The sequence below is a fragment of the Primulina tabacum genome, chromosome 2 (assembly GCF_025594145.1).
Source record: "Primulina tabacum isolate GXHZ01 chromosome 2, ASM2559414v2, whole genome shotgun sequence".
Taxonomy (NCBI): Eukaryota; Viridiplantae; Streptophyta; class Magnoliopsida; order Lamiales; family Gesneriaceae; genus Primulina; species Primulina tabacum.
In genome coordinates this window covers 32468064-32490884 of record NC_134551.1, presented here as the reverse complement: position 1 = coordinate 32490884, position 22821 = coordinate 32468064, and the positions used below count along the sequence as shown (strand labels likewise).

General features: G+C 39.8%; 2 protein-coding genes across 2 annotated transcripts; both read left to right on the top strand.

Moving 5' to 3' along the window:
* Nucleotides 1-1189: 1189 nt before the first annotated feature.
* LOC142537629 (uncharacterized) lies at nucleotides 1190-21854 on the top strand. Its single transcript, XM_075643130.1, has 6 exons — nucleotides 1190-1580; nucleotides 1695-1930; nucleotides 2030-2773; nucleotides 2893-3256; nucleotides 20825-21170; nucleotides 21317-21854. The coding sequence occupies exons 1-6, from the start codon at nucleotides 1190-1192 to the stop codon at nucleotides 21852-21854; spliced, it is 2619 nt and encodes an 872-aa protein (XP_075499245.1).
* Nucleotides 21855-21983: 129 nt separating this feature from the next.
* Nucleotides 21984-22430, top strand: LOC142537628 (uncharacterized). The gene is made up of 2 exons (XM_075643129.1): nucleotides 21984-22043; nucleotides 22098-22430. Exons 1-2 carry the CDS (start codon nucleotides 21984-21986, stop codon nucleotides 22428-22430), a joined length of 393 nt encoding a protein of 130 aa, XP_075499244.1.
* Nucleotides 22431-22821: the final 391 nt, after the last annotated feature.

Below are 22821 nucleotides of genomic sequence, written 5' to 3'. Positions count from 1 at the left end.
TGAAAATGTGGGGAACTTGACCCTGGAGTAGCTGGGCCAATTCATCACTCGGACAGTGGACGAAGATATGAAGAGCAACCAAGAATCTATGTTCGCTGAAGAGCAGGTCACTCGCCAGGAGCGAGAGGAAAATGTTGAGGGACAACAGAGCAGGATTGAAGAGACACAACCCCTCCCGAGCGAAGGGAATGCGGAGATGGGAGAGATGCGGAAGGAAATACGGATGCTGAGGCAGCAGGTGGGAAGCCGAGCACCGACCGCCAAGAAAGGAAGCACTTTTTCACTTGCCATTTTGGAAGAGGGGCTTCCTCCAAATTTCCGACAGTCGAATGTGGGAGAGTACGACGGACATACTGATCCGGAGAAATACTTGGGGAGATTTGAGAATGCGGCTATGTTGCATCAATATTCGGATGGAGTCAGGTGCAGGGTGTTTCTGGGCACGTTGGTAAGGTAAGCCCAGCAATGGTTTTACACCCTGCAGCCCAACTCCATACAGTCATTCGAGGAGTTTTCTACGGCTTTCTTGCACCGGTTCGCCAGCAGCAAGAGACATCAAAAAAATTATTTGAGCCTGTTCGTGATGAAACAACAAGAGCCTGAAACTTTGCGAGAATTTGTCCAGCATTTCAACAATGCGTTGCTGGAGATACCAGCAGTTACCCCGGACATCATGATAAGTGCTTTCACCCAAGGCCTGAGAAGAGGGGAGTTTTTTAAATTACTGGTCAATAAACCTCCGTCGAGCTATGATGATCTGTTAACTCGGACAGAAAAGTATGTGAATCTAGAGGATTTCCAACGACACAAGAGGATGGAGCAGCGGCTTGGGGCAGGAAGATTTGAGGGATTAGAGAGAGGAGGATGGAAGAGGGGTGCAGGTGAAAGGGAGGAGGATAAAACTAGAGGTAGAGGACAATTCTCTTCACATGTGCCTCTGAATAGGAATCGTGATAAAGTGATGGAGGTGAGGGAGCCAGAGGGAAGCTGGGATAAGTCGCAGAGAGCGGAGGGCGGAGTTAGGATGCCTCCGGTGGACAGACGAGAGGGATCCTCATCCGGGGACCGACCAAAATCTCGTCTGTCTCCTAGGCGGGGTCGAGGTCATCCTTTGATCAACTAGAGGGTCGGAGAGCCAAGAAGAGAAAGGCGGGGTCAGGATGTTCCTCGAGAACCTGTCGAGCCGAGGATGAGAGAAAACGAAGATAACCACCCCACGAGAGGAATTATTCACATGATTTCAGGGGATGCTACTGATGGAGACTCTGGGCGAGCCCGAAAAGCGCACGGGAGGAGGTTGGAGAATTTTGAGATATCTAGGGGTGCAGACTTACCCCAAGATCCTGTCATCAGCTTCAGGCCGGAAGACCTTCGAGGCATCGTGGCTCCTCATAACGAGGCCTTGGTGGTGACGGCCACCATTGCCAACTACGATGTGGCAATGATATTTATTGATAATGGGAGCTTTGTAAATATATTGTTTAAGGGCACGTTAGATCAGATGAAGGTGGAAGGATTCGAGTTTGATCCAGTCTCCACTCCTCTATATGGGTTCACGGGCCATGCCATTCCGCCGCTGGGTCAGATTACTCTTCCCCTATATTTGGGATGTGACTCTCGGCGGGTAACAAAGATGTTAACATTTACCGTGGTGGATACCCCCTCATAATATAATGGAATCCTGGGACGTCCAGCTATAAAGGATTTCAGAGCCGTAGCTTCCACGCATCATCAAAAGTTGAAGTTTCCTGTGGGGAAGGAGGTGGGAGTCTTGTTTGGAGACCATAAATTTGCGCGACGATGTTATGAAGGAATAGTGAAAGAAGAGGGGAAGAGGGCGCGTGTGGAGGTCAATATGATTAGAAGGGGACGAAGCGGGTTGCCCGTGGTAAGGAAGGAGGTTCAAGAAGTGATGGATGAAGAACCGGAGGTCATAGCACTAGACTCGAGAAGAAGATGCTAAGAATAGCCCCCGACCTTGACCCAAGGGTTAGGAGGAACTCATTACTTGCTTACAGACCAATCTCAGCGTGTTCGCTTGTTCAGCTCAAGAGCTCACCGGGACGACCCCGGGTGTGGCGGAGCATCAGTTGAACATCTTGCCGCTGTAAAGCAGAAAAAGAGACATTTCGGGCCCGAGAAGAATAGAGTTATAAAGAAGGAGGTGGGAGAGTTGCTCAATGCTGGGCACATTCGAGAGGTACAATTTCCTACTTGGCTCTTGAATGTCGTCCTTGTTCCGAATAGTTTAGGAAAATGGAGGATGTGTGTGGAATTCAGAGATCTCAATAAGGCATGTCCTAAAGATTGTTATCCTCTCCCCCGGGTAGATCAGTTGGTGGACTCCACAGCGGGACATCAATATTTGTGTATGTTGGATGCTTATCAGGGATATCACCAAATCCCTTTAGCTGTGGAGGACCAAGCTAAAGTGAGCTTCATCACATCTGAAGGAACTTTCTGCTACGTGGTCATGCCCTTCGGACTCAAAAATGCCGGAGCCATGTATCAAAGATTGATGGATAAGGTATTTTCTGAGCAGGTGGGAAGGAATGTTGAAGTGTATGTGAACGACATCATGGTAAAATCCAAAGACTCATCCCAGCTCATACCTGATTTGGTGGAAACCTTTGCCACCCTCAGATCCTACGGGCTGAAGTTGAATCCTCAGAAGTGTATCTTCGTGGTGAGGAGTGGAAAGTTTTTGGGTTATATGGTGACAGAGAGGGGGATTGAGGCCAACACCGAGAAAGTTCAAGCTATCCAAGATATGGTCTCCCTCTCCGGGCACCTAAAGATGTTCAACAGTTGACAGGGGGGATTGCTGCTCTGGCACGTTTTATCTCGAGGTCCGCTCACAGAAGCTTACCATTCTTCCGGACCTTACGTAAGGCGAAAAAATTTGAATGGGGTCCGGATTGCGAGAAAGCTTTCACAGAATTGAAGGAGTACCTTGCTGAGCTTCCTGTCTTGGCCAAACCGACAGCAGGTGAGCCTTTGTGGGTATATTTATCTGCCACTGAAGAGGCTGTGAGTTTGGTCCTTGTCAAGCCAGAAGGATCAATTCAGCAGCCGGTTTACTATGTTTCGCATGCACTCAAAGGGACAGAGATCAGATACTCAGGTTTGGAAAAATTGGCTTTGGCTTTGGTGATGACAGCAAGACGCTTGAGGCCCTACTTCCAATCTCATCCAATTGTGGTACTCACCAACATTCCTTTGGGCAGAATCCTCACTCATGCGGATATGTCGGGCTGTGGGGACCCGAACGCTAATTCATTTCTTAATTATCTTTGGGAATAATTGAATCAATTAAGATAAACAGGGTCTAAACTTTTTTTAAAAATACAAGTGCGGAAACATAATGGAATGAATCTGATATACATATCAAAAGTAAAAGTACATGTCTTGTACTAAATACATTCCTGTCAAACTAGGGTTCGATTACAATATATCAAGTGCTGAATCCTAATCTACTTCTGGGCCGGATCTCCACGGTAATTGTAATCTCTCATCCTCTTCTTGATTATGATCCTGTCCTACCTGTTGTAATGCACACATACAAACACAACAACAGCCGGATAACTCCGGTGAGAAATACATTCCCAGTATAAACAATGTGTACATGCAATCATATAACAGATATAAAAGCATGAAACAGATATCAATAACATGTAGCAAAATCTGAAAGACATGAGTCGATATAAATCTGTAAATCAACTAGTGACTCATCATCTAAGACTCAACTCATCTCTAATCTAGGGATCCCGGTTCCTGGATATTACAATATACCGAATCTCCGCAATAAAAGCCGATCTGCTCCTATGCAACATCAATATAAATCAAACATCCAGTGTCTTGGCATATCCGCCAAAGACTTGGCATATCCGCCCATGACTCGACACGTGCTTTGCTATAAATCAATAGACTAAGCATATCAATCTCATGAATTGCAAATATCAATGCAATAAAGTAAAGTATGTGGTTTTTGGAAAACTCAAGTCAATTCAAACTCGGGTTGTATCTTCCCGGTTCAACATTGGTTTATACCTTTCTTTCGTTGGTGTTCAGCTCTGATCTGTCTTCGAAACCTTCAATATCAATCTGGAATGGCATATTCAAGGAATACAATATCAACGTATATTCCAATCAATATCAGATATAATCAAACTCAATCTAATTCTGTTTCGACGGCATAACATCACAATCTCAATATACCCAGCGATACAATATCAATCAGATATCAATCCCAACATCTCATAATCGATAACAACACAATTTTGATATCAAATCTGTATAATCTCAATCAAATCAATTCTGAAAAATCATAACAATTACATACGGTATCTGTTCTTCAATCTGATTTCGATTATACGAAGTCTACAATCTCAGGAACACCATATATCAGTACTATCAAGATTTCTTCCATATCATAATTTCAAATCATATCAGAACAAAAGAAAACTTACGTCCAGCTGAGGCTATTGTCGATAGGAACACGGTATTAGAGTCGGATTGAAATTCTGACGGATGGATTTCTCGTAAATCATAAATCTCTTGTATATATATATATATTGCATGGTACAAGGGCAAGTGGCTTCATCCTTATGCTGCACATCTCGCGCATATGCGCGACCCTCCTAAGTGCATATGCGCGAGACATTCTGTCTCGGCGCGTAACCTCACGGCAGCTCGCGCATATGCGCGAGGTTATCTGCCATACTCGCACATATGCGCGGGTCCTGTCGCGCATATGCGCAAGGTTCTCTGCCTACCTCGCGCATATGCGCCCGGCTGGGTCATTCATATGCGCTAGGGCTCATCCTGGCACATAATTCTAATCTTCTTTTCGGCTTTTCCGATCAGATCTATTCCGTCTATAATCACATCAATTATCAGTAAATCATTTCAGATTACAATAACAAAATTCTCGGGCATTACATTTCTACCCCCCTAAGATCCGATTTCGTCCCCGAAATCAAAGACAATCAAATCAGATACAATAAGGAATGTAGAATAGAAGCTAAATAACAAGACTCACATCAGTGAAATAACTCTGGGAATTTATGTCTCATGTCCGATTTAGTCTCCCAGGTAGCTTCTTCAATGCCATGACTACTCCACTGAACTTTCACAAGCGGAATAGTCTTCGTTCTGAGTTGCTTTTCTTTAAGATCGAGAATCTGGATCGGCTTCTCGAAATAACTCAGTGTCTCGTTAAGTTCGGCTTCGTCTAGCTGAATAATATGTGAAGCATCAGAAATATACTTCCGCAATAATGATACATGAAAGACATCATGTATTCCAGATAGAGAAGGCGGTAAGGCGAATCGATAGGCACGATCTCCTATCTTCTCGAGAATCTCATAAGGACCGATGTATCGTGGAGACAACTTCCTTTTCTTGCCAAATCTGACAACACCTCTGAAAGGAGAAATCTTAAAAAATACTCTGTCTCCTGCCTCAAATACCAACGGCCTACGTCGAATATTGACATATTTGGCCTGTCTCTCCTGAGCTGTCCTCATTCTCTTCTGAATCACCTTCACTGAAACGTCTGCTTATTCGTTTTCTTAAAAAGTAATAGAAATTTTTTTTTTCCAAACCTCACGTAACATTCGGCCGAATCATAAAATATTTTGGAACCATTTTAAAAGTAAAAAAACCAACTATTTTATAAACCCAAAAACATTATTTGAAAAGTATAGCACATACTATAACCTCTCAAAAATCTCTCGTAACATAAATAAAGGTAGTAAAGACATCTTTAACATAACTTAAAATCATGAATCATAACTAGTGCGAAAAACTAGCGTCGGTCCTCGGGTTATGTGCACCTCCAGTCCAGTCAGATCAACCATCAAGATCTCCATTAACATATTATCATAATCACCTGCATCAATCACACCTAGTGAGTCTAAAGACTCAACACATCATATTCTTGATAACAAGTAATACGCAATACAGTTAACATATAACGGTGAAAAATAATTGTACTTAAAATATCATTTTCATGAAGATGCATTGAAACATCTGCTTAATCGTTTTCTTAAAACGTGCTGGAAAATTTTTTTTCTCTCCTTAATTAAAAATATTATATATAAATACTTTAAAATATCTTGTCACCATTTTAAAAATAAACGTCCAACTACCATTTAAAATCCAAAGGAAAATATTTTAAAGCATAAAATCGTTAAACGTTTTACCATCCTAAAAACATTATTTGAAAATTATAGCCCATACTATAACCTCTCAGAAATTTCTCATTACCTAAATAAAAGTCATAAAAATAACTTTAACATAACTTAAAATCATAAATCATATCTAGTGCGGAAAACTAGAGTCGGTCCTCGGGTTATGTGCAGCTTCAGTCCAGCAAAGTCAACCATCAAGACCTCCATTATCATTATTATCATAATCACCTGCATCAATCACACCTAGTGAGTCTAAAAACTCAACACGTCATATTCTTGATAACGAGTAATACGTGATACAGTTAACATATAACAGTGAAAAATACCTGTACTTAAACTATCGTTTTCATGAAGATGCATAAACATAAACATAACATTTTCGTAAATATTTTCATGATGCATAAAACATATAAACATAAACATATTCATAATCTTATGCATAAACATTTTCATATAAACATAAACATATTCATATTCATATCCATATTCATATCAACATATTCATGTCCTCATATTCATATTCCTATTAACATATTCATATTCATGTTCGTGTATGTTGAATTCAGATCGTGATTGTGACTCGTATTCTTAAACGTATTGGGAGATGGATCCATCTAAAGAAAACCACAGTACTAGGCGGCGGGGGACACCAACAACACTCTCACCGGTCAACTAGGCCCTGGCCTACGTATTAACATATCATGTCATTGGAAATACGATCGTCGGGGCTCCCTCTAGGGCCTTTTCCCATAAATGGGCCCCCTCTGGGGCCTTCTCCCCTCACGACATCTTCAATCATATCATCGTATTCGTATTCGTATTCGTATCAACGGAAACACGATCGTCGGGCTCCCACTGAGACCATAACCCTCACGATATTTCCAACATATTCAGTAGTCACAATCCCTTCACATCCTTCAACATGTCGTATTTCCATCACTTAATAAAAACATGCATATAATATCATTTTATTTTGAAACAAGCATGCAACACATCTTTTAAATGTCCAATTTAAATCATAAAAATCCATAAACATTTAAAATAAACGTTTTAACATATAAAAATTCATAAACATCCATAATCATTGAAAATAATCATATTAGCATATAAAATAGCATTTAGGACACTGCCATGACGTTTACTAATTTCTAGGTGTAAAATGACCGTTTTACCCCTGGACATAAAATTTCCCGTTTTTGACATTTTCTTAATTTCATTGACTATAACATGTCTAAAATAGCTATTTAAACCTACACGAATTTTTCTATATTTTTATTTGGCATAAATCGATGATTTTTAATTTAATCTTTAAATGTGACGTATTAATGCGTTTTAATCCCGAATTAAACCAAACCTTCATATATAATTCCCAAATTAAAAAATTAGACTTCTAATAATTATTTGAGCTTAAATATAATTTTTCATAATTTTATTAAGCTTAAATCTAGGTGTTTCCCTATTCGTTTTTAAACTTAGACGTACTTCCCAGTTTTGACTCGTATGGACTCGAAACTTAACCAAACTTGAACCAAAGCTTAATAACACCTAACTAACCCATATACAACCAAATTACATCCCATTAAGTCCCTTGGATATGCCTAGGAAGCTACTGAATTTTTCTGCACAAGAGTCCTAGTCCTAATATGATTCGAACCTAGGCTAGCTTTGCCTCCAGCCCTTAACCACCATGTCCAGCCTCTACCCATCCCTCCTATGCAGCCCAATTAAGTCTAGTGGACCCTCCCTAACCGCATCTAGCAGCCGTGACACTCAAAGACTCCTAGTCGAAGAGTCCTTTCCCTTAAGGAGTCTATTTTCGTTTTTATTCCTTCCCTATTTTTTTCAGCCTTTAAACATACACCTAGGGACCCTTACACATGTGAAAAAACATCCCTTCAAGTACCCCTACCATGGCAGCCCCTCTGTGCATCATTATGAAGAGTTTTGAAAAAGAAAAACTCTTGTTTTGTGCATGTATAAATATAAAAACGAAAATATAAAAGTTGTATCATGTTTTTCATGCAATCATGTATCAAACACATAATATGGTGCGAAAGATGAGTAAAAGAAGAATATGACGTGCCTTTGCGTTATTAACGCACGATTATACGTTGACGATTGAAGAACGACGACACGAAGACGATGGCTTGATTTTTCCTTGCAAAATTTTGATCCTCCTTGAAGAATATGATGTGTGTGCCGTGAGTTTAAGGTGCAAAGGATTCCTTGAATTTGTTGGGGTGAGGGAGGCGTGGGTGTTTGTGGGGTTATGGGGGTGATTAACATATTTTATAGTTAATAATTCTTTAATTAAGCTTAGGCCCATTAAGCATACAAATTAGGTCCATTAATGCTTAATTAGAATTTAATTAAAATATTAAATTAGTTTTGTTTAAATAAGTTTGCAAATTTATTAGCCGGGTTGTCAAAACGTTCGTATTTTTGTTGAAAAACCAACACCGATAAAATTTACGTCCCGGCGTATAAAATCACCTCAAAACCTCATATTTTTTTTTAAAAATAAGAAAAAGCATCACTCATATTTTAAATAATTAAAAACAACTATTTAATAGAAACATTTTCTATTTTCAGCCCTCGGTCTCCGTTCCTCGATCGCAACTCGAATAACCTTTAAAAATACATTTTTAATGCAACAATGTAGAAAAGTATATTTTAAACATGTCAATATGCACAACATAATTAATTAATGCAATTAAAACATATAATTAAAATACAAAGGAGTTTAATAATTTATGCATATGGTTCGCGTGGACCTTTAAATTTTCCGGACGTTACATGCATAAACTTAAACTTAAACATTTTCGTAAATATTTTCATGATGCATAAAAACATTTTCATAAAAATATAAACATATTCATATTCATATTCGTATTCATATTCATATGCATATCCATATTCGTATGCATATTCATATTCGTATTCATGTTCATGTTCGTGTTTGTTGAATTCAGATCGTGATTGTGACTCGTATTCTTGATCGTATTGGGCGATGGATCCATCTAAAAAAACCACAGTACTGGGCGGCGGGGACACCAGCGACACTCTCACCCGTCAACTGGGCCTTGGCCAACGTATTAACATATCATGTCATTGAAAATACGATCGTCGGGGTTCTCTCTGGGGCCTTTTCCCATAAATGGGCTCCCTCTGGGGCCTTCTCCGCTCACGACATCTCCAATCATATCATCGTATTCGTATTCGTATCAACGAAAACACGATCGTCGGGCTCCCACTGGGACCATAACCCTCACGATATTTCCAACATATAGTAGTCACAATCCCTTCACGTCCTTCAACATGTTATAATTACTTAATAAAAACATGCATATAATATCATTTTTATTTTGAAACCAAGCATGCAACATGTCTTTTAAATGCCCATATTTAAATCATAAAAATCATAGACATTTAAAAATTATAACTTAACATATTAAAAATCATAAACATCGATGAACATTTTAATATAAATATTTTAACATCGTAAACGTTTAAAATAAACATTTAAATCAGAAATATTTAAAATAAACGTTTTAACATATTAAATCATAAAACATCAAACATATTATCTTAAAAATCCATAAACATTTAAAATTGACATATGAACATATAAACATCCATAATCATATTAGCATATAAAACAGCATTCAGGAGACTGCCATGACGTTTACTAATTTTTAGATGTAAAAAGACCGTTTTACCCCTGGACGTAAAATTTCACGTTTTTGATATTATCGTAATTTCATTGACTCTATCATATCAAAAATAATTATTTAAGCTTACATGAGTTTTCTCATATTTTTATTTAGCTTAAATAAAGGACTTTTAAATTAATCTTTAAATGTAACGTATTAATGCGTTTTAATCCCGAATTAAACCAAACCTTAATATAAAATTCCCAAATTTAAAAATTAGACTTATAATAATTAATTAAGCTTAAACCTAATTTTTCATAATTTTATAAAGCTTAAAACTAGGCATTTCAATTAATTTTTTAATTAACGTTTCGTGCGGCGATTAAATCACGAATAAATCCAAAACTCGTTATTTTGATCCCAAATTTTAAACATAGCAATTTTAAGATTTATTCTATCCTTCCAAGTCATGAACCACACCCGTGGACCCATGGATTCAATTTTAGCCTTTTAATTTTTGTTTTTGACACCTAATCGAACACACCAAGCCATCTTCTAATTTACCCGAGCCATGCCCGAGCCACTTTGAGCCAAAACCTAGCCAACCCATATATGAACCCTACTGCCCATCCCCACACCCAAGAACCAGCCCCTAAGCCGCACAAAACCTTCCTGGAAACTTACCCAAGTTCTGCCCCTGTGTGTGCGTGTGTTATCCTTGAGCCATAGGACTCCTAATTGAACTAGGACTCATCTAGCTGTGAATCGCTCGACCCCTCATGAACCTAACCTTCCCTGGACCACGCCCAGACCAAGCCCAGACCGACCCAGCCCCCTGAACCCAAGCAGCGAAGCTCTGTACCAGATGACAGCAACCTGCGCTACTACCCCTTGCAACTCACGGGTTCCCTCTCCTCTCGAGTCAGCGGCCAGCATCGCTACTCCAGCCCCTGGCCCAACCCTTGCCCATCATCCTTAGACCCTAAAGGACCCACCTGGCTCACCCCCAGGCTAGCCGCAAGCCCCTTTTTCTCAGCCTCAACAGAACCTGCGCGTGAAGATGGGAGGAGTCCCACTTCGGGTGGACTCCTTCCACAAGCCTAGAACTCGAACCCTAGCCACTCTAGGACCCTTCATAGCCCTAGATTGAGACCCCCACTGCCCCTGGACGAGCCCCAACAGCCCATGCAAAGAACGAGCCACTTGACTCTTGCACAACCCAACACACTTCGGCCCCTACTTTGCTGCTCATGCCTTCAGTTTTTGTTCTTCTTGATTGCAACGTTTCTGGTGTGTTTTAGGACTCTTTAAAACATGTAAAAACATCCCCTAACAATTCCTAATCATGGCAGCCCCTTTGACAACAAAACAACATGTTTTTGGATGAAAAATCAAGAGTTTAGAACACATATATGCATAGTTACGAAAATATCAAGTTGTGTGCCTTGTTTTCTTTCAAATCATGTTCCAATAAATATTATGATGTGATAGATATTTGAAGGAAAGAAATATGGCGTGCCTTTGCCTTAAATACGCTCGAATATCCGTTGACGACGAAGAACAGGACGCGAACCTTGGCTTGTTCTTGCTTGCACCATTCGAAAATCCTTGCCAAATTGTGAGTGTGTGTGCCGTAAGGTTTGAGAGAGGGGTGGGGAGAGTTTTCAAGTTTAAAAATAGGGTGGCCGTGAGGTTGTGTGCAAAGTATAGGGTTTTTTTTTGACTAATAAATACTTTAAATACTAAATTGTTTACTAACTAGACCTTAGGCCTATTATGCCATTAAATTAGGCTCATTAGTCTAATTAGGATTTAAATAAAGTTTTAACAAAGTTTTTGTTTTAAATAAATATGTGAATTTATTAGCCGGGTTGCCAAAAAGCTCGTATTTTAGTTGAAAAACCAACACCGATAAAATTTACGTCCCGTCGTATAAAATCACCTCAAAACCCCCTTATTTTCAAAAATACTAAAAGCATCGATCACCCTTTAAATAATTAAAAATAAATATTTAATAAAAACATTTTACATTTTCAGCCCTCGGTCCCCGTTCCTCGATCGTCACTTGAATATTCCTTTAAAAATTACATTTTAATGCAATAATGTAGAAAAAATATATTTTAAACATGCAAATATGCACAACAAAATTAATCCATGCAATTAAAACATTTAATTAATATACACAATGAATTTAATAATTTGCGGATGTGGTTCGCGTGGACCTTTAAATTTTCGGGACGTTACATTAACTTTCTCGGTCATATCTCTAATCATGTCAGGTCCAATCTCAGGTACCTCAGAGATATCATCCCAATACAGAGGGGATCTGCATTTCTTGCCGTACAACGCTTCAAATGGAGCCATCTCTATACTCGTCTGATAGCTGTTATTGTACGAAAACTCACAAAGTGGCAAAGATTCTTGCCAACTCCCCATTTAATTGATAATCTTCCCCTCATTATCCTAGTCTTCCCTCTCCACCATATTCTCAAAAATTCAGAAGAAAACTCATCCAATAATCGTGAGCCATCAAGAGAGAAAAGAGAGAAATTAAACAAGAAAAGAGAACTCCGTCTCCGCCGCGCCGCGTTCGTCGTAATCGATTTGTTTTTGTTTCAAACTAATCCATGGCATGTCTATATCATTCTTTTCTCTTCAATCAAGTTATATAAATACTTTAAAACCTTATAGGTACATGAATCATGAAGCAAAAATCGAAATTTTTACAGCAACATGAACAAAAATTCTGCACAGATTTTCGGCTCTCTTCCTTGTGCTTCACGTTGGTATTGTTTTGATGGTTTCAGGGTTTGGATCGGTTCCAGGCGTGCAAGGATGCATCTAGAAATGTACTAGGACATGTAAGAGTCATGGTAGTCCATTGGTTCCAGCCCCTACACGCTGATGGAAGAGATTTGACAGCAACTCTCATAGTTGCAATTGTTGAGTCTCGATTTCCCTTCTTGTTTGTCTAAGGCGAGGGTTCGGATCTTGGTTGGCCTAGGGCCTATAACCATGGTTTGAACACTTCCTTAGCATGTCTAGGACATGACCAAGATGACCTTCAATGGCTTGGTTCATGGTCCCATCGATTTTAATGCAAACAACACAAAACAGCCCCTTCGGTTTTCATTTTCGAATTTGTGTGAGTAGTTTCGAATTTGAGGATGTTGGGTGGATCTTGGTTGGCTTCTAGACCTTAGCCATGGTTCACACAATACCTCATGATGTCAAGATCAAGCCATGGTTAATATCATGACCATTGGAATGACCAAGAAAAACAAGTGATACAATACACCCCACGCGTGCTCAATGGCGTCTCGGGTGGAGCTTCGGATTTGTCGTAGGTGTTTGTTTGGATTGTGGTTGGCCTAGGGCCCTTAGCCATGGTTAAAACCACACCTTAGGATGTTTGAAGAGGCTCTAGTTGGCGGTTCAAGCCCAAATGGCAAATAGCCTCGTAAACAAAGCGATGCAAGCAATGTTGCTGCCGCTGGAATTTTACAGCAACTTTGCTGCGGTTCAGAGGTCACATACGAGTTCTTGGTTGGCTTTTAGCCTATGGCCTTAGACTAGACAGTACCTCATTGAGTTAGGAAGGTCATGTTTTTGGCCGTTCATGATTTGGTTAAGTTTAGAGGTCGTACGAGAATTTACGGTGCGATGTGCCAAAGTGACTCTCGAAAGAGCGTTTCTTGATTTTGGCCTCCATGCACAATTTTCGTGTATTACAGCCCTTGGTATTTATTTTCCAGTATTTTAGGCGTATTTTAATTATGATTAAATGATAGTTCGATGTTGGTTCGGGTTGGTACGGAGTCATGGTTAGATACTAAGTTGTTGGGTGTAATAGTCTCGTTTTTAGTTCGATTTTGAAGTGTTGGTCAAGTTAAGTTTATTTTCATGTTTCTCATGTTAGAATTAGGTCGCAGTGAGCTTGGGAACGATCCAAACCAATTGGTAAAATAAAACAGGATTTATAATTATATTACGTGCATAAAAGTTTTATATACCGATGCTTCGAAGCTCGGTCTAGGCGCAGTGTTGATGCAGCATGGGAAGGTGATAGCTTATGCTTCTCATCATTGGAAAATCCATGAGAAGAACTACCCTGCCCACAATCTAGAGTTGGCCGCCGTAGTTTTTGCCTTGAAGATTTGGAGGCATTATTTGTACGGAGAGAAGTGCTAGATCTTTACCGACTATAAGAGCCTCAAGTACTTCTTTACGCAGAAGGAGCTGAATATGCGTCAGAGGCATTGGTTGGAGCTAGTGAAGGACTATGACTGTGACATTAGCTACCACCCTGGAAAAGCTAATGTAGTTGCGGATGCATTGAGCATGAAAGTCGCAGTGATGGCTCATTTGACGATTTCGAGACATCTTCAGTTTGAGATGCAGAGGTTTGATCTAGAGGCATATCCTCGAGGTAGAGTTCCTCGCCTATCTACTTTGACGATTCAGTCTTCTCTTCTAGATCGTATTCGCAGTGGGCAGTTAGCAGATGAGCAGTTGGCAAAGTGGAAGCAGAGAGATGAGGCCAAGGGCATTATTTTGTATACAGTTAGCGACGGTATTGTGAGATATCGAGACAGAATGTGGGTTCCTAGCAGTGATTCCATTCGAGCAGATATTTTATCCAAGGCCCACATGTCGCCGTACTCTATTCATCCTTGGAGTATGAAGATGTACAAAGATCTGCAGTTGTTGTATTGGTGGCCCGGAATGAAGAAGGATATCAGACATTTTGTATCCGAGTGTCTGACATGTCAACTAGTGAAAGTGGAGCATCAGAGACCAGCAGGCTTGCTCAAGCCTCTTCCTATTCCCGAGTGGAAGTGGGAGAATATTACCATGGACTTCGTGGTAGGTTCGCCGAAGTCAGTCAGAGGATCAAATGTTATCTGGGTGATTGTTGATCGTCTTACCAAATCAGCGCACTTCTTGCCCATTAAGACGACTTTCACCATGATTCAGTATGCAGAGTTGTATATCCGAGAGATAGTCCGACTTCATGGTATTCCCGTTTCTATAGTGTCTGACCGAGATCTTAGATTCACTTCCTCATTTTGGAAGAGTTTGCATTCGGCTATGGGTACAAAGTTGTTGTTTAGCACAGCTTTCCACCCACAGACAGATGGGCAGTCAGAGAGAGTTATCCAGATTTTGGATGATCTTCTCCGTGCTTGTGTTATCGATTTCTCAGGGAGTTGGGAGTCGAAGTTGCCATTGGTAGAGTTCACCTATAACAACAATTTTCATTCGTCTATAGGTATGGCTCCATATGAAGCACTGTATGGTCGTAAGTGCAGATCGCCTATTCATTGGGATGAAGTAGGGGAAAGATCAGAATTGGGTCCGGAGATTATTCAGCAGACTTCCGATGTAGTAGTCAAGATCCGTGATAGGATGAGGACTGCTCAGAGCCGACATAATAGCTATGCGGATCAGAGGAGGAGAGATCTAGAGTTTTCCGTTGGCGACCATGTTTTTGTGAAGATAGCACCTATGAAAGGTGTCATGCGGTTCGGGAAGAATGGAAAGCTTAGTCCGAGATTCATCGGACCCTTTGAGATCCTCGACAGGGTTGGGACGTTAGCTTATCGTGTTGCTCTTCCGCCGAATCTGGCCGGAGTACACAATGTGTTCCACGTCTCTATGCTGAGGAAGTATATGGCGAATCCTTCGCATGTCTTGAACTTTGAGCCGTTGGAGCTCACTCCGAACCTGTCTTATGAAGAGAGACCAGTGCAAATCTTAGACAGACAGGAGAAGAAGCTTCGGAACAAGTTGGTTAAGCGAGTGAAAGTCAAATGGCTTAATCATTCAGAGGAAGAAGCTACGTGGGAATCTGAGCCAGAGATAAGGAGTCGATATCTCGAGTTATTCGGTGAGTTTTAATTTCGAGAAAGAAATTTCTTTTAAGGGGGAGAAAATTGTAGAACCCGTTAAACCAGACTACATATAAGCCATGTATAATTTCTAGTATTTAAATTAAAAATGATTTCTTTTTTTTTTTAGGCATTTTAAAGTTATTTAATATTGATTATTTTTTTTAAATCGCATGAGTATAGTTTTATCTTTTCAGTTAAATAAGCGAGGCCGGACCGGAGTTGGAGTATTGAGAAAAAATTTAATGATAAGAAAATATCCCTATAATTTATTTAAGATAGAGAATAATTTATTTTAATGAAAAAAATGTTTAGGGATTTAATTAATTAATTGGACTTAAGTAGTAAATAAGTTCTTCTAGGTTCAATAATTACTTAAAAGCCTAAATTAAAATGTATGACCAATTGAGATAGATTAATCTAGGCTTATTTTATTTAAGAAATTGTAACTTAACATGTTAGTAATTTATTTTTAAAGAATAAGCCATGCATGCAAGATAATTACTAACCTAAACTAATTAATTATTTAATTCACTAAAATACTTAATGGGTAGATAAAACTTTAAAGATTTAAAATACTAGATTAAGAAATATTTCCCACCATTTCATTTCTAGATTTCGGCCACCCCACTTTAAATGATTTAAAATTTTTGGCAACTCACCATTTTGATTCATTTCCTTATCCCTTCTTGGTAAGATGATTCCCTTCCTTTTAATCCTCAATAATTTTTAAATAAGCAATATTTCTATCTTGTTTTGATAGATGATTTTCGGCCATCACACCTCCAATATATCCCTCAAATCCCTTGATATCATAGCAACTTCCTTATCTCTCAAACAACTAGGATAGAAATATTTTAAAGTTTCCATTCTATCCCCATTTAATTTATAAACTTCCCCTCATTCTCCTAGTCTTCCCTCTCCACCATATTCTCAAAAATTCCGAAGAAAACTCATCCAATAATCGTGAGCCATCAAGAGAGAAAAGAGAGAAATTAAACAAGAAAAGAGAACTCCGTCTCTGCCGCGCCGCGTTCGTCGTAATCGATTTGTTTTCGTTTCAAACAAATCCAAGGCATGTCTATATCATTCTTTTCTCTTCAATCAAGTTATATAAATAATTTAAAACCTTATATGTACATGAATCATGAAGCAAAAACCGAAATTTTTACAGCAACATGAACAAAAATTCTGCACAGATTTTCGGCTCTCTTCCTTGTGCTTCACGTTGGTATTGTTTTGATGGTTTCAGGGTTTGGCTCGGTTCCAGGCGTGCAAGGATGAATCTAGACATGTACTAGGACATGTTAGAGTCATGGTAGTCCATTGGTTCCAGCCCCTACACGCTGACGGAAGAGATTTGACAGCAACTCTCATAGTTGCAATTGTTGAGTCTCGATTTCCCTTCTTGTTTGTCTAAGGCGAGGGTTCGGATCTTGGTTGGCCTAGGGCCTATAACCATGGTTTGAGCACTTACTTAGCATGTCTAGGACATGACCAAGATGGCTTTTCATGGCTTTGTTCATGGTCCCATCGGTTTTAAAGCAAACAACACAAAACAGCCCCTTCGGTTTTCATTTTCGAGTTTGTGTGAGTAGTTTCGAATTTGAGGATGTTGGGTTGATCTGGATTGGCTTCAAGCCCTTAGCCATGGTTCACAAAATACCTCATGATGTCTAGATCAAGACATTGTCAATCTCATGACCATTGGAATGACCAAGAGAACAAGTGAAGCAATACACCCCACGCGTGCTCAATGGCGTCTCTGCTGGAGCTTCGGATTTGTCGTAGGTGTTTGTTTGGATTGTGGTTGGCCTAGGGCCCTTAGCCAAGGTTCAAACCACACGTTAGGATGTTCGAAAGAGGCTCTAGTTTGCGGTTCAAGCCCCAATGGCCAATAGCATTGTAAACGAAGCGATGCAAGCATAGTTGCTTCCGCTGGAATTTTACAGCAACTTTGCTGCGGTTTAGAGGTCACATACGAGTTCTTGTTTGGATTTTGGCCTATGGCCTTGGACTGGACAGTATCTCATTGAGTTAGAAAGGTCATGTGTTTGGCCGTTTGTGATTTGGTTAAGTTTAGAGGTCGTACGAGAATTTACGGTGCGATGTGCCAAAGTGACTCTCGAAAGAGCGTTTCATGATTTTGGCCTCCATGCACAATTTTCGTGTATTACAGCCCTTGGTATTTATTTTCCAGTATTTTAGGCGTATTTTAATCATGACTAAACGATGGTTCGATGTTGGTTTTGATTGGTACGGAGTCATGGTTAGTTACTAAGTTGTTGGGCGTAATAGTCTCGTTTTTAGTTCGATTTTGAAGTGTTGGTCAAGTTAAGTTTATTTTCATGTTTCTCATGTTAGAATTAGGTCGCAGCAAGCGTGGAAACGATCCAACCCAATTGGTAAAATAAAACAGGATTTATAATTATATTACGTGCATAAAAATAGAAAAGTTTATTTTTGAGATATATGCAATATGTCTTGTGGCCACTTCACGCTTATGGGATTGCAGCTTATGGGATTATTACTTCACCCGGTGACTTACGACCGGTTCATGTTCATGTATGGGTAAGGATATCCAGTACAAGGGCTGTGATGATCTCTACCGCCCAGTATACTGTGGTTTAGTCTGATCAGACGTGCATGTTATGTTATGTTATGTTATGGGCCACTTGCGTAGAACATTATCTCAACAAAAAATTATGATATGCTATTTTATGACAGGGCTCTATCGAGCAAACATTTTGCGTACGATTATCAGTTATGCACGTATTTATAATTATCCATGACACGATTTTCAACTCACGCTTTACGATACGATATTTTTACATTACGCCAAATTTATGATATATTTTACTTGTTATTCACGATATATGTATGCTGAGTCTTTAGACTCACTAGACTTGATTGTTGTAGGTACTGATGAGGTCGAGGCCAAGGACGGGGACCAGTGAGCCATCTTGGGTCGGCAGTAGTAGGAACCCGAGGACCTCATGTTTCAGTTATTTACCATTTTTATGCTCAAACTCATTTTGTCTTGTTGAAATATTTTTAAGTGATTGTTTTGAAACAGTATTTACTTCCGCTGCTACTTTGAACATTTAAACTTTTTATCAGTTTATTTTATGAATGAAGCAAGTTATTTACTTTTAAAGGAAAATTTTAAATAATTCCGCAAATTTTCAAATACGAAATACGGGCCTCGACACAGGTAAACATGCATTTCAAAGTAGTAAACATGCTAGCACATAAAAGCAGGAAAGAAAACTTAATCTACCCCGCTCACTAGCTTCTATCTCAGTCTAAGGAACCTACTGCTCTGATACCACCTGCTGAAGGGACCCGGACGCTAATTCATTTCTTAATCATCTTTGGGAATAATTGAATCAATTAAGATAAACAGGGTCTAATTTTTTTTTTAAAATAAAAGTGCGGAAACATAATGGAATGAATCTGATATACATATCAAAAGTAAAAGTACATGTCTTGTACTAAATACATTCTTGTCAAACTAGGGTTCAATTACTATATATCAAGTGCTGAATCCTAATATACTTCTGGGCCGGATCTCCACGGTAACTGTAATCTCTCATCCTCTTCTTGACCCTGATCCTGTCCCACCTGTTGTCATGCACACATACAAACACAACAACAACCGGATAACTCCGGTGAGAAATACATTCCCAGTATAAACAATGTGTACATGCAATCATATAACATATATAAAAGCATGAAACAGATATCAATAACATGTAGCAAAATCTGAAAGACATGAGTCGATATAAATCTGTAAATCAACTAGTGACTCATCATCTAAGACTCAACTCATCTCTAATCTAGGGATCCCGGTTCCTGGATATTACAATATACCGAATCTCCGCAATAAAAGCCGATCTGCTCCTATGCAACATCAATATAAATCAAACATCCAGTGTCTTGGCATATCCGCCAAAGACTAGGCATATCCGCCCATGACTCGACACGTGCTTTGCTATAAATCAATAGACTAAGCATATCAATCTCATGAATTGCAAATATCAATGCAATAAATTAAAGTATGTGGTTTTTGGGAAACTCAATTCAATTCAAACTTGAGTCGTATCTTCCCGGTTCAACATTTGTTTATACCTTTCTTTCGTTGGTGTTCAGCTCTGATTTGTCTTCAAAACCTTCAATATCAATCTGGAATGGCATATTCGAGGAATACAATATCAACGTATATTCCAATCAATACCAGATATAATCAAACTTAATCTAATTCAGTTTCGACGGCATAACATCACAATCTCAATATACCCAGAGATAAAATATCAATCAAATATCAATCCCAACATCTCATAATCGATAACAACACAATTCTGATATCAAATCTGTATAATATCAATCAAATCAATTCTGAAAAATCATAACAATTCCATACGGTATCCGTTCTTCAATCTGATTTCAATTATACGATGTTTACAATCTCAGTAACACCATATATCAGTAGTATCAAGATTTCTTCCATATCATAATTTCAAATCATATCAAAACATAAGAAAACTTACGTCCAGTTGAAGCTCTTGTCGATAGGAACACGGTAATGAAGTCGGATTGAAATTCTGACGGACGGATTTCTCGTAAATCACAAATCTCTTGTTTGAAGAACTTAAGTTTTCTCCCAGCGATTCTCTTCGTTTTCTTCCCCTGAATTTGAAGAATTGCATGATTTTTATATATATATTGCATGGTACAAGGGCAAGTGGCTTCATCCTTATGCTGCACGTCTCGCGCATATGTGCGACCCTCCTAGGCGCATATGCGCGAGACATTCTGTCTCGGCGCGTAACCTTACGGCAGCTCGCGCATATGCGCGCCCTCGTCCGGCGCATATGCGCAAGGTTCTCTGCCATACTCGCGCATATGCGTGTGTCCTGTCGCACATATGCGCGAGGTTCTCTGCCTACCTCGCGCATACGCGCCCGGCTGGGTCGCGCATATGCGCGAGGGCTCATCCTCGCACATAATTCCAATCTTCATTCCGGCTTTTCTGGTCAGATCCATTCCATCTATAATGACATCAATTATCAGTAAATCATTTCAGATTACAATATCAAAATTCTCGGGCATTACACTGGCCGTTTGGTTAAGTGGACTACTAAGCTGGGAGAGTATGACATCCAGTATGAGCCAATGACAACTATTAAAGCGCAAGACCTAGCCGATTTTCTGGCTGAGACCGTGCATCAAGAAAATGAGGACCCTTGGAAAGTATATGTGGATGGTTCCTCTTCGAAGGAGGGAAGTTTAGTGAGAGTGGTACTGATTTCACCAGCTGGGGAGGAGGTGAAGTTAGCGGTGAGGTTTGACTTTCGAGCATCCGACAATGAGGCAAAATATGAGGCTGTGTTGACAGGACTTCGAGCGGCCAGAAACGTGGTAGCTACTAGGTGCTTATTTTTTCTGATTCACAGCTGGTAGCACAACAGATAAAGGGAATGTATGATGTGAAACATGAAAAACTTATTGAGTATGCTCAAGAAGTGGACAGAGTCAGAGAGAAATTCATAAAGATTACATTTGAATAGATTCTCAGGAAAGAAAATGAAAAGACGGACACTCTAGCCAAAATGACTGGAACAATGGGAAGTTGGAAGACTAGAGATGTGGTATTACAAGTTGAACTCACACCTCTCATGAGTTCTCCCAAAGTTGAGCAGGAGGAGGAGGATTGGAGGACTGGCATAATTAACTACCTGAAAGAGGGAAAGCTTCCTGATAACCCTCGCGAAGCTCGTAAGTTGAAGACAAAGTGTTCGCATTATGTGATGGTCGGAGAAGTGTTGTATAGAACATCTTTTGCAAGGCCGCTTCTTCGATGCTTGAGTTATCAAGAGGCTGATTATGTACTCCACGAAGTTCATGAGGGGTGCTGTGGAAATCACCTAGGGGCTTATGCGTTGGCAAGGAAGGTGCTGCTAGCCGGTTATTGTTGGCCCTCCGTACTGCATGATGCTCAAGAGTTAGTGATGTCTTGTGATAGTTGTGAACGTTATGCCCAGTTGCATCACCGGCCGACCGCGATGATGAAGGCCATCATGGCCGCCTGTCCTTTTGACCAGTGCTTTGGCTAGAATCACTGAGAATGACTTCCTGAAATTCGTATGGAAGAATATAGTGTGCAAATATGGGGTGCCTAGAAGATTGATTCTGATAATGGAAGACAGTTCCAAGGGACTAAGATCCAAGCTAGGTGTAAAGAGATGAAGATCCAACAAGTCTTTACATCTGTAGCATACCCGCAGAGTAATGGGCAGGTGGAGGTGACTAATCGGACGCAAGTGCAGGGTCTGAAAGTTTGACTTGGCAATGCTAAGGGAAATTTGGTGGATGAGCTACCAAGTGTCTTATGGGCATATCGAACCACTCCAAGAGAAGGAACCAAAGAAACTCTTTGCAGTTTGGTCTATGGTAATGTGGTAGTGCTTCCGGCTGAGATTGGGTTGGAATCAGCAAGGGTAATGTTTTATGACGAGGACAATGGTGCGAGACGGGCCAATGACCTTGATCTTCTAGAAGAAAAGAGAGAGACTGTCAGCATTCACATGAAAGCTTATAAGAACTGCATTGCACAAACTTATAATCGGAGGGTCATTCAGAGAAACTTCCAGGTAGGTGACTTGGTCCTGAGGAAGGTGCAAGAAGAGTAGAGAGGAAAGTTGGACCCAAAGTGGGAGGGTCCCTTCAAAGTTATCGAGAGGCTGAGCTCTGGATCCTATTACCTAGAGAATGCACAAGGCAAGGCGTTGAAGAGGCCCTGGAACGCTTATCACCTTAGAAAATATTATCCTTGATTTTCTTGTTGATGTATTTCATTTCGAATTTTCCTATGTAGTCATTTGGGATTAAATAAAATCAAGTTCTTCTTTTCAGTTCACAAACGTATTTGTATTTCGAGGGTGAGAAGAATTAAAATTTTATTTTCCCTACTTAGGCTGTGCCTAGTTGGGCTGAAGGTGCATACAACCCGAGGTGCGTCGCTAATTTTTCGTTAATAAAACTATGTTTATGATTTATGATTACTTAAAGATTTTTTTATGA